This window comes from Sinocyclocheilus anshuiensis, unplaced genomic scaffold, assembly GCF_001515605.1.
Source record: "Sinocyclocheilus anshuiensis isolate Anshui unplaced genomic scaffold, SAMN03320099.WGS_v1.1 scaffold544, whole genome shotgun sequence".
Classification (NCBI taxonomy): domain Eukaryota; kingdom Metazoa; phylum Chordata; class Actinopteri; order Cypriniformes; family Cyprinidae; genus Sinocyclocheilus; species Sinocyclocheilus anshuiensis.
The window spans coordinates 1,287,541-1,302,881 of NW_015555763.1; the positions used below are offsets into that span (position 1 = coordinate 1,287,541).

The 15,341-nt window shown below is 36.0% G+C and overlaps 3 protein-coding genes across 7 annotated transcripts in view; 1 reads left to right on the plus strand and 2 right to left on the minus strand.

Annotated features, from left to right (window-relative positions):
- Window positions 1-6,871, minus strand: part of pomt2 (protein-O-mannosyltransferase 2) — an 8,981-nt gene extending 2,110 nt beyond the window's left edge. The window contains exons 1-20 of one of the 4 annotated variants that reach the window (XM_016468012.1): window positions 6,734-6,863; window positions 6,360-6,641; window positions 6,199-6,283; window positions 5,968-6,072; window positions 5,542-5,650; window positions 5,339-5,447; window positions 5,091-5,250; window positions 4,384-4,490; window positions 4,196-4,278; window positions 3,948-4,057; window positions 3,296-3,362; window positions 3,157-3,217; window positions 2,990-3,068; window positions 2,517-2,668; window positions 2,146-2,237; window positions 1,980-2,056; window positions 1,798-1,869; window positions 1,094-1,153; window positions 908-1,013; window positions 688-828 (exon numbers count right to left, since the gene is read on the minus strand). In XM_016468012.1, the coding sequence (XP_016323498.1) occupies window positions 688-828; window positions 908-1,013; window positions 1,094-1,153; window positions 1,798-1,869; window positions 1,980-2,056; window positions 2,146-2,237; window positions 2,517-2,668; window positions 2,990-3,068; window positions 3,157-3,217; window positions 3,296-3,362; window positions 3,948-4,057; window positions 4,196-4,278; window positions 4,384-4,490; window positions 5,091-5,250; window positions 5,339-5,447; window positions 5,542-5,650; window positions 5,968-6,072; window positions 6,199-6,283; window positions 6,360-6,641; window positions 6,734-6,837 (2,161 nt within the window). In that variant the 5' untranslated portion in view covers window positions 6,838-6,863. Of the gene's footprint in view, window positions 1-687; window positions 829-907; window positions 1,014-1,093; window positions 1,154-1,797; window positions 1,870-1,979; window positions 2,057-2,145; window positions 2,238-2,516; window positions 2,669-2,989; window positions 3,069-3,156; window positions 3,218-3,295; window positions 3,363-3,947; window positions 4,058-4,195; window positions 4,279-4,383; window positions 4,491-5,090; window positions 5,251-5,338; window positions 5,448-5,541; window positions 5,651-5,967; window positions 6,073-6,198; window positions 6,284-6,359; window positions 6,642-6,721 lie in introns of all 4 variants that reach the window. The other 3 variants (XM_016468014.1, XM_016468013.1, XM_016468015.1) reach the window with 3 other exon arrangements.
- Window positions 6,872-7,595: 724 nt separating this feature from the next.
- Window positions 7,596-8,598, minus strand: LOC107674124 (probable D-tyrosyl-tRNA(Tyr) deacylase 2). 2 transcript variants are annotated; one of them, XM_016468023.1, is made up of 4 exons: window positions 8,520-8,598; window positions 8,312-8,427; window positions 8,151-8,220; window positions 7,596-8,039 (listed from the first exon to the last, which is right to left on the minus strand). In XM_016468023.1, the coding sequence occupies exons 2-4, from the start codon at window positions 8,423-8,425 to the stop codon at window positions 7,717-7,719; spliced, it is 507 nt and encodes a 168-aa protein (XP_016323509.1). In that variant the 5' UTR covers window positions 8,426-8,427; window positions 8,520-8,598; the 3' UTR covers window positions 7,596-7,716. The 2 variants fall into 2 exon arrangements, with proteins under 2 accessions (XP_016323509.1, XP_016323508.1); XM_016468022.1 differs by lacking the exon at window positions 8,520-8,598 and having other exon boundaries at window positions 8,312-8,440.
- Window positions 8,599-8,789: 191 nt separating this feature from the next.
- LOC107674123 (iron-sulfur protein NUBPL-like) lies at window positions 8,790-14,209 on the plus strand. Its single transcript, XM_016468021.1, has 11 exons — window positions 8,790-8,941; window positions 9,086-9,233; window positions 9,364-9,398; window positions 9,515-9,605; window positions 9,717-9,756; window positions 10,343-10,433; window positions 10,691-10,784; window positions 11,116-11,201; window positions 12,161-12,281; window positions 12,460-12,542; window positions 13,211-14,209. Exons 1-11 carry the CDS (start codon window positions 8,810-8,812, stop codon window positions 13,271-13,273), a joined length of 984 nt encoding a protein of 327 aa, XP_016323507.1. The 5' UTR covers window positions 8,790-8,809; the 3' UTR covers window positions 13,274-14,209.
- Window positions 14,210-15,341: the final 1,132 nt, after the last annotated feature.

Genomic DNA, 15,341 nt, shown 5'->3' on the forward strand with positions numbered 1-15,341 from the left:
AAACCGTATATTAAAAGCTAACATAAGCAGTAGCATTTACAAATAACAGCATATCTAAAAGTATGAGACAACAACAAACAAAAAACATAGGCCTACCATTAAAAGCCGTGCTTGCACAGGTTCTGCGCGATCCTCTTCAATAATATCCTCTGCTTCTCAATCGGGCTCAAACTGATAAGCGATATTAACAACGCCGTTGTTTACAATACAACCAGAGCACATGCCGCTGAGGTGAGGGGCGGGACATTTAGACGTGTACTAGAGGCGGTTTAGCCAATCACAACACACTGGGCTAGCTAACCAATCAGATCCCATCGCATATTTCTGAGGGCGGGGCTTCATAAAAGCAGGAAATGATCAGCGTGTTTAGAGGAGAAGGGACAGAGCGGTGTGGAATAAAGGTAAATTATGTGAAAAATAATGTGTTTTTTTTTTTTAAACGAAGCATTAAAACATGTTAGACTGCACCCCATAAACACAATCAAGCCTAGAAAAAACCCAGTGAACCTTTAACGCTTTTGTAATTACAAGATGGCAACTCTGACTGCAGCATAACCTATTGGACAAATGCACTGGAAAATGTATGAAAGGCTAATTAATTAACTTCCAGTCCATAGAAAAACAGTTTGATAAGAATATATTAGAGTAGGCATGCAGTGACTTTGGTTATCTGGTTTGCCGTCGTACCTGTGAGCATACTGCTGAACAACATGGCAGGAAAGTAATGGTGGTAGTAGAGTATGCGACCCATAATGTAGAACGGGAGGTAGTGTAATAGCCAACCCAAAAGCAGCATTCCACCACCCTCCATGAGAGTGTGACAGTGCACTAAAAGACAACATCAGCTGTTTTAGACTTGTTCTGATTGGCTCTTTTTAAGTACTGCACAATATGTAGTGCTGCTTACCTTTCCTCATTCCCTCCATCTTCACCCCTCTCTGTTTTGCTAAAGATGCAACTGTCAGCATTAAAACAAACAGAGCAAGACTCAAGAGGTTCAGCCACCAGATGACCTGAGGATTAAATGTGATCTTCAGCAATGATACGACAAGAGATCTTAGGAAGCAGAGGACATAAAGTCAGAGACACTTACAGGGTTCCCGAGAAGATAAACGCGGTACTCTGTCTCATTCACTCCAGAAAACCTCAAACCCTATCATGAATAATGAATAACAATGAGATAGTACTCCATTAGATCTGGATCTTTAAAACAGTTTTGTTAGTGTTAAAGGAACACTCCCCTATTTTTGAAAATAGGCTCATTTTTCCAACTCCCCTAGAGTTAAACAGATGAGTTTTACCGTTTTCGAATCCATTCAGCCGATCTCCGGGTCTGGCGGTAGCACTTTTAGCTGTAGCTTAGCATAGATAATTGAATCAAATTAGACCGTTAGCATCTCGCTATTTTCAAAAATAGTGGAGTGTTCCTTTAACTAAACTTTTAGTAAAACTAATAAAAATAAATTAATAAAAAACATTTTCATTAGAAAGTTTTTAATAGAAATAAAAACTCAAATAAAATAAATTAGAAATGTTGTCTTGGCAATTAACTAAAAATACGTTGAAGTACTAAAATTACTAAAAAATAAAACAAAAATAAAAAAATTAGATATAATTTAAAAAATAACAAAAGCACACCAAATGACTAAAACTACCATCAAAATTAAAACTAAAAATATAAAAATTAAAGCTTATTCAAAATATTAACAATTATTATAACATTATATAATTAATACTAAAATAAAACTCTTTCAAAATAGTGGTTTTCTTTAAACTAACACTTCTTACACAACATACCTGATAGTTGATGGGCCAGTGCCAGGGCTTAGAGTGCATCTCGTTGTCTTTGGGCTTCAAACCACTGTTTCCCTAAACAAAAATACAAGTTTTACTAAACTTAAACCCATATACTTAAAATCATGAACCATGATGCAAAAACAACATTTTAAGGGGTAGATTTTCCTTTAGGAGAATCTTACCCTGATCATCACGATATGAGACTCCCAGATGATCTCCAGGAAAGTTGGTTTGAGCACTGAAAGACTGATGTTGGGCACTGCAGACATAAAAAGATGAAGTAAAACCCATCCAATGGCACATTTCTGCCTATTATCATATTTTTAAAAAGCAGCTATATGAACACACGTTTAGGATTGATGAGATCCTCAATGTTCCACTGAGTGCTGGGGGTCTCTTTGACATATGGGCTACATGTGACCTCCACTTGTTCCCATCCCCTGTAGAAGAGTAATATGCAGTTAAAATGGTTTTCTGTGGTATGTCATGCGCTACAGTCCAGGGGCCGGCTGCATAAACTGCTTAGACTCAGTCTTCTAGACCGGTCATACCTGTTTAAAGTCAATAACAAAAAGGTAGATTGGCCCAATTTTAATCAGAAAAGTGAGACTGATTGTCTCTTGGCTAACTGCTAGTTGGTCAAACTAGTTCTTAAGACACAGTCTATGTTTATGCAACTGGCCCCAGATCTGAGGTTTTTGCTGAATGAACGCTCTCACCACTTGGGAAGGGTCTTTCCAGAGGAGCAGAGCACACAGCCTGTAGAGCGATGGAGAAAACGCACTTTACTGCGCAGCACCTTCACCGGATCTCCTTTCTTCCCTCCACACACCTCCACCTGCCACAAGTCATTCATGTCTCCGCTTCCATTCTGAAATGAAAAGCCATTATTTTTTGGAATTTGTGATGCTACTGTATTTGTACTTACATAAAATGCTCAACATTCATTTGGAGGTTTAAAGTTGTGCTGAAATTTGCTGTTATCTAGAAGCACAAGATCATCCCTTTGCTGGCGATGATACAATCAGAAAATAAAAACTAAATCAAAACAAAGCCGAATCTATGAATCTGATAGAACACAAACCCACCTAATCAACGTAATAGTGGAACATAGTTTCTATAATAATGTCAAAACATTATAATACATGAATGGTAACATTTAATTAAAAAAAAGAAAAGAAATAGAACTCACAATGCCATAACCTGTGACCTGCAGGTGTTTTTTGGTCAGTGGAGCTTCATGGAAATGACTATGAAGATTCCTTGTAGTTCTGATGAAGAAGATCAGTAGTGCACTGTTTTAAACTAACATTCTTTTCGATCATTATCATGTTACTTTTACAAAGACCTGATACGTACTCTTTGTGTTCCAGTTTAATGATGTCACCATGTCGGACCAGTTCTGGTGGCCCAGTGAGATCTTAGTAGAGTACAGAAGTTATTGATTCATGTGCAGTGTGTATCTAGAAATATAATACAAACATGTACAAGAACTCACCGTCAGAGTTGTCAGGTCTCTTGACCAACCACAGGTTGTTGTAATCTTTGTGCAAATAGCCTGTAACCTACATGAGGTAAGTTGAAAACTAGATTTAGACAGGAATGATTTATCATTCTGTTAGAAACGAATCACCTAACAGAATAAATAATAAATACAGGCCATATATCAAATATACACATTTAGATACACTATTGTTGTTATAAGTTTGGTGTCTGTAAGATTATTTCAATACTGTGAAAGAAGTCTGTTATGATCACCAAGGCTGCATTTATTTAATCTTGTGAGATATTATTACAATTTAAAAGAACAGTTTTATTATATTTTAAAATCTAATTTATTCCTGTAATGGCAAAGTTGAATTTTCAGCATCATTACTCCAGTCTTCAGTGTCACGATACTTCAGAAATCATTCTAATATGCTGATTTGCTGCTCAAGAAACATTTCTTATTATTATCTTCATCAGTGTTGATAACAGTGTGCTGCTTAATATTTTCTTACTTACTCCGAACTTTTTAACGGTAGCATAACTAGACATTTTGAACCAAAATAAGGATCACAGATCAGTTTTTCATCTTGAAATCTTCCAGATAATGTTACTGTAGTACTGTTGTCTAACTGTCTGTTAGGAGTAAATGAGGGTGAACTGACCTGCTGCTGGTGAGCGCCAACCCCTTCTGGGTAAAGGTGCCAGTGAGAGTGCAGATACCCTCCTGCTATTCGCAGATTCTTCACGGTTATGACAGAGCCATATGCCAGATCTGTGTGAGGGAGAAGTACAAGCCAGGATAATATTGTCATTAAATGGAATCTTTTCACAATTCAGTAAGGTTTTTTTTAAGTAATAAAAGAAACATAAGCAGTAAAAATGCCAAATATTGAGCTCAAGTTGTTCTTACACTCCGGCATGGAGGCGTTGTGCAGATTGTTTCCAATCAAGCGAGACTGGAAAGAAGAGCTGAAGAAACCATCCCCAGGACCGCTGTGTGTTGAAAAGAACAAAGCTTTAGCATTTTATTTTACTGTATTAATGACCAATGAACTGCTTTAATTATAAAATAGAAAATTAATATTGGCTCAAACATACCTTCTGTTTAAGACAACGAAGTGGACGGCAAATATTGTGGTGTACAGGAACAATGGGAGCATTATCAACCCGAAAACTCGAGCTAATAAGTGCTTCCCAAAATCCACCTAGTGAAAAAACAATAAAATATTATCATCCACAACATGCACTAATGTTCAAAAGTTTGAAATCAGTAAGATTTTTTCTCAGCAAGGATGCATTCAATTGATCAAGTGACAGTAAAGACTTTTACAATGTTACAAATGATTTCGATTTCAAATAAATGCTATTCTTAAAAAATTATATTCATCAAAGAATCCTGAAAAAAAAAGTATCACGATTTCCACAAAAATATTACACAGCACAACGGTTTCCAATATTAATAATAATAATAATAAATGTTTCTTGAGCAGCAAATCAACATATTAGAATGATTTCTGAAGGATCATGTGACACTGAAGGGTAGAGTAATGACTGCTGTGCTTTGACATCACAGAAATAAATTACATATAAATATTTTCTAGTATATTCACGTAGTAAATGGCTATTTTAAATTGTAATATTTCACAGTATTACTGTTTGTACTGTATTGTTGATCAAATAAATGCAGCCTTGTTGAACAGAAGAGACTTCTTTCAAAAACATTAAAAACCTTCCTGATCCCAAACTTTTGAACAGTGTATATATTTGAGACTATATTCAATCTCGTAACTGGTACTCATTCATACCAGAGACAAGCTGAGGTCCCCAAGCAGCCTCCACAGATCAAATGCGGTGTTAATTCCCACCAAGAGGATGACAAACAGACCCACAAACTTTACTCCCAGAGACCCTGAGAGGCAGAACCCTGTCAGAAGCAGCCAGAACCACCAGGAGAAGCTGAAAGGCCTAGAGACAAGAAAGAAAATGTGCATTATATTAGGTACACAAACTCAAACCGTAAAGCTACATAGAGAGATGCTTCAGATTCCTCTACCTGAGTCTCTGTGTGTTGAATCTGACCATGCACAGAACAGAGCCCATGATGAAAAACATTAGAATGGGATCCAGGAGAATGTACTGAGACAGGGTGATACAGCCAGTGTCTGTTGTAAAACAGATCAGTCGATTTAGATCATCATAGTAATGCCCTCACTGTATACAGGCCAGCTCTGTGTTGATGATCACTACCACACTCACCAAAGATAAGCAGAGAGGCTGCGATGAGCGCTGCTGGTGTAGAGTGTGACAGCTCCAGGACAATAAGGAAGGCAAAAGGAGGAAGACAGGAACCAAGAGCTGCACAGAACTAAACACAAAGGAATTCATCAATGATAGATCAGCAATGCAAAGAAAAAATAAAATAAAATAAAGAAACATCATGACCATTCATAATCAGAATAACTTTTGAACTTACAAAAAAATTAATATTTGCATTTTTGAACTCATAGCTACAATTTTGCATGGTGAAATTAAAAAGAATTTGCATTTGCAAAAATGATCTTTTAAACTATTATAAACTAAAAAAAACTATATAATGATTAAAAGTTTGGAAAAATAAAATACTAAAATAACTTAAAAGTTAACACCATCTTAAAGATATGCATGAAATGAAGTGGGATTTACTGCTCTCATCCCCCAATAGTTGTGGTGCTCATATTTGTCCCCTGGTTTTATGAAGGGAAAGGTGCCATCATAGCCTGTCAGGTATCCAGCGAGGCCGATCAGCATCTGAGCAATGAGTGTAGAAACATCCTTTAGAGTCACACACGACAAACTACACAAAAATTGACAGAAGAATAATAAATTCAGATTTTATTGCCGCAAGCGTAGGTTTACATGCACTGTAACCCATACCTTTCCAAGAGGTGGATGGACATCAAAGAAGAAGGTGCGGTTAATGTAATAGCTTCCCATTTTCCCGAAATGAGTCTCATCCCAACTGCAAATGTACTATGTTTATTGATCGTGCATTGATAGTAGGGTTATAATCACAATTTTACACAACTAACACTTACCATACATGTGGAGGCTCAGTGATTTTGTAAAAGCGTGTACATACAGAGAGCACAAGCACCAGCACCAGAGTATGAACTGGCACATGATCATCTTTGGAGGGAGAATCGAGGTGTCCTCCTCGCTTGGGGATCCTTTTATTTGCCCCATTAGAAGTCTCATTAGAAGGCTGGGAAAGGCACTCAGACCCCTCGTTTGTCTTACATGTTTTTCGGTGTCTTACAGCTGATGTGTCTTGTCTTTGAGTGCAATGCTCCTTCTGTCTGCCGTCCATTAGCAGCTTTCTTGATGAAGACAATGAGTCATTATCAAAGTTGCGAATCCGCTATAAAGACAGTTTAATTAATAAATCATTAATCCTCACAGGATTTAAGACCTTGCAGTCTGGTCGTGTTGACATGTCGCAGTATGAGAAATGATCTTGCTCATCATTGCAAGGATCCTAATGCTTTCCAGCTCATGTTTGTTGTGCATTTCCATAAACTGTTCTGGATTGTTGGTTTGGGAGATATTGGAAATGTCTGCACTTTACTGTCACCTGCTGGACAGGAGAGGGACATGCGGCCAAAGTGAATCCAATGCGTGGCGTGGCATTCACTGATTAAATGTGAATGAGCAAAATGACACGTCGAGAATGATTTGTGAGGGTCTAATATAAAAACCGGCGTTTTTCTATTTTCAGTTTAATATGAAATTCAATTAACTATGCAAATGAAATAAGTAGCAGGTCTATTTTTAAAGCACAATCTTTTTAGGTTAATGGTAATTAGTGTGTGTGTGTGTGTGTGTGTGTGTGTGTGTGAAATATGGGCGTTATCCTCTGAGAACAAGAAAACAAAACAAAAAATGTAAAACTATAATTTGCTGTATACTACTACTACTACTATTAATAATAATAATACAATTTGTGTCTTTTTCTGCAGTACAAAGAAATTTATCCAATTTATGCAACATTATTTTCCCTTTACTGTAATGACTTTTTATATGTCGGTAGATTGGGTAAATCTGGATTACCTTGTGATTGATATTTCAACTGGAACTGGAGATGTCCAACTATATTTGAATAGCAGCCAAATAAACAAATATTACGGCTGATTTATGGACTATGTTATCAGATAAGTACAATGATAGATAGATAGATAGATAGATAGATAGATAGATATGCTTAACATACCTAAAAAACACAAACGAATCACAACACAAGATAACACAAAAACAGACACCAGGTGTAAGCATTACATTTTAATTAGGAGTGGAGCTATGAACGTGTATTAACAGTTCTGGATGATCCGTATACATTCATGTCCTTCATACACCCATACGTTACTGATCTACAAACAAATGAAAATGGTATAATTCTTAAAACTCCATTAGATGAGTATAAGGTCCATTTGTATCCAGCTTCAAGACTTGTCTGTTTCCATACGTTCCATGTTTGACCTCTGTAACAGTGTCACTGTTCTTGCAGGTTGAGAGTTCACTTTGACAATGAGACACAAAGCTGTTGTAGAGCTTCAAGCCTTCATCTTTCCCAATGTTGCCATGGTACTGCATCCGTTTTCCTTTTGGTTTTCCTCCAAGCGTAGCTTGCGGTACTATGAGAACACTGCCTGGTAGCTGAAGCACTGAGGTGTACTTTCCAGATTCTGTCTCACAAAGCTTCATGTTCAGCAGTGTGTTCACTGAGTAGGAAAAACAGGTGTAAATTAAATATAGCCTAGTTTATATTCTATTTCAGAATGAATGCATCTATATGTTTTTATTGCAAATATGAGACAGAAGCAATTGCATACCCATTTTGGGGATTATATCTTCAGTCGCACCTTTGAAAAAGCAGATGTAGATAACCATTCCCCTATTAATCTGAATAATCCGAATTACATTAGACAGGCCATTAGTTGGACAAAAACTAGAATTGTGGTTAAGGTTAATTAAGTAACTATTTTTCCGATACCTCAACCCATTCAGCCTCACTCCCAGCTTCTGGAGGTTTGACCTGCAGTCGTGCATGCAGACACTGCTGGAGAATCACTCGCGCTTTCATGCAGTTCTCTGTTCTCTCGGACATTGCTACGAAATAAGCCGGAAATTGCCGAGTTCAATGTCAGTGATCAGTTTAATTCCGAAGCATTACAAATAATAGAAGTTTATTTAGAATGAACCTCACGAGTTCATTGGTTATGGAAATGAACTATGGAACTACAGGGGGTTCCGCTTCCGCTTCCGCGTGAGAATCCAAACAACATACGCCATCAACAGTCGACAGTGCGACGCTACTTCACAACAGCGCATGCCATCTATATAAAAAACATGCTGTATTTGTGATATTAAATGATTTATTAAAAAACGTAAACAAATACTAAACCGATAGAAACGAGTGTCACAGTGGTGTCTCATGTCTTTGTTTTGCTCGTGACGTAGTCTGAGATCTCGTCTCTGGAAGCTTTATAAGATGATTAAATTACTCGACAGCTACAAACGGCTTTTGCAAATATATACATTGTCCTCAAATATTATAGGCACACCACGTTTGCCTGGCAGATTTGTTCCTTCACATCAAAATCGACATGAAATCCGCTTCAAGGTAAGTAAACCTAATTAATGAATTAAATGTACGTTAGTGATTACAGGTTCCCTAATTATTAATTCTGTATAGATGCATAAACCTAACTACACTACAGTCTAGACTGTGTTACTGACACATATTCTCCCACTCTTTTCTGTTTAGACTTCAGGTGCTGGTGAACGAGCTCTGCAGGAGAGACAGAGGCAGCACATGGCACGAGGTTTGCCAAAACAGAAGCCCATAGCTGGAGTCAAAGAGGTCATTGTTGTTGCATCAGGGAAAGGAGGGGTGGGAAAGTCCACAACAGCAGGTCTGTTGTCTTTTGCATTCATTGACCTTTGTTTGTTTCATGCCACAATCATCTCCAATCTGTTTGTTTTACTCTTTAATCAACTGCCAGTATTTCTCTGAAACCCTTAATTAGTTTAATGTCTTCACAGTGAATCTTGCTCTTGGACTTATGGCTAATGATCAGGTAACATTCAGATAACCCCTGTCTTAGCCATTGTATTGAAAGCAAAAAATTATTGCACTTTTTATTAGATGATTTGCCTTTAGTAATATCTTTTTTCGTACCACTGTTGAATGTAGAGTAAATCGGTGGGTCTTCTAGATGCTGATGTCTATGGCCCCTCCATTCCAAAGTTAATGAACCTAAAAGGAAACCCTGAATTAACAGACAGTGAGTTTTGTGGCCACATTTGCTTTGTAAACAAAATATATCATGTTTAATAAGAAAACTTGTTTGCCATTCATATATGATACTTTTTTTTTCTCTTTTCTTCTTTTTCAGAGAACTTAATGAGACCACTTGTGAATTTTGGAATTCCTTGGTAAGTGCATAACTGAAAAATAGTTATAGTGCAAGAGTGTTATTTTATGTAGACTACTGTTCAAAAGTGATCAAAAGTTTGGGGTTGGTAAGATTTTAAATTTGTGTTTAAAATAAGTCTTTTCTGCTCACCAAAGCTGCATTTATTTGATCAAAAAAATAAAAAGTCATTTATAATGTCATTAATTCCAGAGATGTCAAAACTGCATTTTCAGCATCATTACTCCAGTCTTCAGTGTCACATGATCCTTCAGAAATCATTCTAATATGCTGATTTGCTGCTCAAGAAATGTTTCTCATAATTATCATATTGAAAACAATTGTGCTGCTTGTTGAAACCAGCATTTATTTCAGGATTCTTTGATGATTAGAAAGTTCAAAAGAACAGCATTATTTTAAATAGAAACTTTTTTGTAACATTATGAATGTTTTTACTGTGATAAATGCAATGCGTTCTTGCTAAAGAGAAGTATTTATTTTACTGACCCCAAACTTTAGAATGTTAATTTTTTTATTTTTTTTTATTTTATACAATTTAATTTTCAAATGTTTTAAGGTCTTACTTTTTGCTTCCCCGTCCTCTATAGTATGTCAATGGGCTTTCTGGTTGAAGAGGTCGCACCTATTGTGTGGAGGGGTCTGATGGTGATGTCAGCTATTGAGAAACTCATTAGACAGGTGTGTAATTTGGATTTGGAAATTGCTGTTGATAATAGGATTTTGTTGAATATCTATTTTTTTCTCAATTGTCCTCGTCCAGCACAAATAGATGTGATTTCTTCAATAGAGTTCAATTTTTCTGTCCATTGGCACATCATGAATTATTCTCTACCCTGGTTCCATGCAAAATTGTCATTTTCTGCAGTCTAAGAAAATAATCCAATTTACTCACCACTGTTGTTCCTTTCATTACTATAATGACTTTTTCCATGCAGGTAGATTGGGGGAATCTGGATTACCTTGTGATTGATATGCCACCTGGAACTGGAGATGTCCAACTGTCTATTACTCAGAATATTCCAGTAGCAGGTAAATAAACAAATGTTACAGCTGATTTATGGCCTGTCTGCCTCTTTTTGGCATCTATTACAATCTGAAAGAAGCATTCAACCTAATGTCAGTCACAACACAGCGCCATGGATTTTTCCAATTCAGATTGTCATTTAAGGTTTTATTGTAATTTCTTGTATCAGGTGGAAGAGAATTGGATGCATTGTTTTCTATTATTCACAACATTCATTATGAAATCAGTTTTTACTGCTCTTAAACATAATGTAAGTACTTTTTGACAGGTTTATACACCAAATGTCAAGCCTAGTTGTATAATTTATGCTAAAATGCTGTCAATTTTGTCTTTCAGGCGCTGTAATCGTGTCCACACCTCAAGACATTGCCTTGCTAGATGCACGAAGAGGTGCCGAGATGTTCAGAAAGGTTAACGTTCCGGTAAAGCATTTGCTTTTGTGTTTAAAGGCTCCAGCTTCAACTTGTCATTAATTTATAGTGGGAAGTAATAGAGTTTAAGCAGGTTGGGTTCATGCTGATATAGACCTAGCAATAATAAAACATTTAAGCAGTAAAAATAGCATCAAAATATTAATATCAATATATTTAATCATTGTTTTGTGTTAAAGGGGTCATATGATGCGATTTCAAGTTTTCCTTTCTCTTTGGAGTGTTACAAGCTGTTCGTGAATAGATAAGATCCCTGAAGTTGCAAAGACTAAAGTCTCAAAACCAAAGAGATATTCTTTATCAAAGTTAAGACTCTGCCACACTCCGTGTGTGTGTGCGCGCACGCATGTGTGTGTGTGAAAGAGAGAGAGAGAGAGACAGCGTAACATCACAGTAGAGTCAGCTGTCTTAACCACGGCTTGTGTACTGCATCATTACTGTGTCTGCCCGAAAGGGGGACAGACACAGTACTGCATCATTACTGTGTCTGTTCCCCTTTCGGGCTTGAACTGATGGTAAAACTAATGACATTATTTACTGTCTTAACATTTATTTTGAAAGATGAAGCTCGCGATTATGGTAAGGGGCATTACATTTCCGACGAGTGCTTGTGGTGTTCAGCCAATCACAATGCACTGGGTCAGCTGGCCAATCAGAGCAGACTGCGCTTGTCGGAAGGAGGGACTTTGTAGAAAACGAAGCGTTTGAGAGAGGCGGGGCATAGAGGACCTACAATAATATACAGTATTTGAAAAATAATGTGTTTTTTGAACATTAAAGCATGTCAACATATTCTGTTACACCAAATACACAAAATAATGATCTTTAAAAAAGCATCATATGACCCCTTTAATTCTGTGACAGTCGTTTCCGACAGAAATTACTTGATTGGTATCAGTATTTATTTTGTTTTATAAATATACGTTTAAGGATATGCTTTGCTCTTTCAGGTGCTGGGTCTGGTTCAAAACATGAGTGTTTTCCAGTGTCCCAAATGCAGTCATCAAACACACATTTTCGGCTCAGATGGGGCTAAAGAGCTGGCTCAGACCCTTGGTGTTGAGATGCTTGGTAAGGCCATTCTCTATAAAGTATTACATTATGACTGACTGTTTTAGCATTTAAGCACATTTAAAAAAAAACTGACATTTTTAATGCATATAATAACGTCAAATTGTATGTAACTAGATTTGATTCAAGTGGATCGGCCTATTTGTGAGGACACAGGGTTTCTCTTTTCTCACTCCAGGGGACATTCCTCTTCATCTCAACATTAGAGAGACGTCAGACAAGGGACAGCCCGTGGTTGTGTCATCTCCAGATAGTCCAGAAGTAAGTGAATCATGTTGGATTTTCCTGTCTTGCTTTTCATTGTTTTCCATTATGGCAGTTTGTTACCATAAGCCTTTCAGGATCTTTGGGTGCAAACTACTGTGGTAACATGTATTGATAAATTACAAAATTGTAATGCAAATATTGTATATTTATTGTATATAATATACTTTTATTGATAAATCATGTTATGTTTGTAAAATATACTATTTTTATTATATTTCTTAAACCACTTTGTAGCATGTGTTGATAAAAATGGCAAGGTAAATATTGTATATAATACACTTATATATTATGTTATAATTTTTAAATTATTATTATTATTATATTATTTTTCTAAAAGCAAGAGTTAAGATAAACTACAGCAATGGTAAAGTAAATATTGTTTATTTATTGTACATAATACACTTTGTACTAATTAGTACTAAGTACTAATTCTATTTTAAATGCTCCTTGAGACTTTATATTTTATGTTGAAATGTGGTTATTTCTAAACAGTCACGCAAATATGAATCACTTTGAATGTACTGTAGTAATAAAATGTTAAACTAATCAACTGGCAGACTTCAATCAGACAGAGTTTGTTGATGTATACAAGTAACGAAAGTTTATAGAACTGATCTGAAATAATTTTCTAATATGCTTATGCATATTTATCTGTTTTGCAGGCCGAGGCTTACAGAAGAGTTGCAGCAGCAGTAGTACGGCGACTAGCGGAGCATCCAAGATAAATGACATCCACACTTAATGTAGTTTTGCTGACCTGAGAAAAACTATCAGTATTGATTCACTGTCTCCTAATCAACTTGTTTACCCATTTAAATTGGTATCACATACCTATTAGAATACTATCATTTATGTTCTTTATTTATGTACTGACATATTGCTCATATTATTTACAGAGATTAAAATAACAAATATTAATAAATCAGTTTGATTTTAAACAGTTTGGCAAAAAGTAAGCTTTCATTACATAGCTAATTAAGGTGTGAAATAATGAAAATAAGAACTCACTGCAATTATGATCATATTAAAAGTGCCCTAATATAATGTCTGCAAAGAGCTCAGACCTATTCCCACCGGAATAGACTGACAAGATGTTTACCCAAAAGGAACTGGGTCAAAGGGCAGATTTAGTGTGGCTTCAATCAATGTCATTGATTTCACTTCAGCAAAGTATCATTCCACACTCTTTCTTGCAACATAAAGATGGTCATTACAGGTCTTAACCACTTGATGGCATTGCAAATGTTTTCATGCATCTTATTGTGCTTTGTTTGATTTATAGTGATAGCTAAATGAGGTCTTTCACTTAAACTGTGACAAATCTTCCTCTTTTGACAGTAACATTATTGGACTCTTTTGTTACTTAACTTGCATTTAATAAAGATAAATGGTCCCGGTCCAATAGGAAAGGTGCAATGAAGTTTTCATGGGATGAGAACAACAGGGTCACTTCCTGCCTATTTTCACAGCTCCCTTGACTCAGCTGAAATAGCTGTATTCAGTCCACCGCTGTGTAACTGTGGCCAGACAGACCAGTCTGTGATTCATCACCGTAATGAAGCTATTTTGCTTTCTTTTACTCTCAATTGCTTAACTGTTCCCAGAAGACCGACCCCGGGGTTTCAGCTGTACAATGACCTCAGATGAATTTGGACAGTTTCACATTTGGTGTTATTTATTTTCTCTTTTTCATGATAAAGAAAGTGTTATTCCGATAACATGCTTTGACTCACACTCCCATGAGTGTGCCGTTGAGGTGTAAACAGCAAATAAACATCTATTCATATAGAGATATAAAATTCACCAAAATTCTGCCTGGGATTATTGTCTGAGAAAGGGAGTTTCACAACGAATAGGAGAAGACCATTCATAAATCTGATTCTAGATCAGACAACTTCCACTCATGAAATCTTATCTGTTTTTGAGAGACTGCATAACATGGGCATATTCAGATTACTTAACAAGCAACATGATTGAGTATGTTTCAGGTAATTGCCAGCTGGCAAGAAACAGTTTTCTAAAACAGTGTTCTTGTGGTGTTCTCAGTGGCATTATAAATGCAGACTTTGCCGCATGTGGTAAATGTGGCTTATAGCTTCTACTTCCTAAGGCTATGGAAAAAAAATCAATAATTAAATGGGGTAGCTGTGCAGAGGACAGAGGGCAGACTTATTTCTGTGTCATCTTTGATTCATGAGCAGATACTGTTAATAAGATAAGCTGAGGTGCAAACAAAAGACATTTAAGGAAAATCATTGTCTAAAATGAATATTGGTCAGGAATGGTCTCTTCAGTGTAAATCATTCTAGTTACATTATTTCGCATAAAACCACACAATTTTCAATCAGATCCTGATTAAATGATCATCTATTATTTTTGCAAATGACAACTATTTAACTATATGTGGTGATCTCTGCATCCTTAGTTCATGATGAAGTCTTCATGGCTTAAGGATCAGCTTTATGCCTGTAAATTGGCTGAATTGGTGATCTGCACATGTATAATAGAAGACATATATGTATAATTGATTAAAATGATGTAAGGTACATGCCTTTTGAGACCTTAAGAGTACATATTACCAGAATTATTATAGTTCATTAAAATTGAAACTAAAATTAAAACCATAAAAAAAGCATTTTCAGTACTTGAAATAAAATAAACTTGGCTGAAATAAAAAATAACTGAAATTAAAAAAAAAAACAAAAGAAATAAAAAAAGGTTTTATTACAGCTTGTTGCCAAGGCAACAGTTCTCATTTTAATTTATTTGAACTTGATGTACTAAAACAACAAA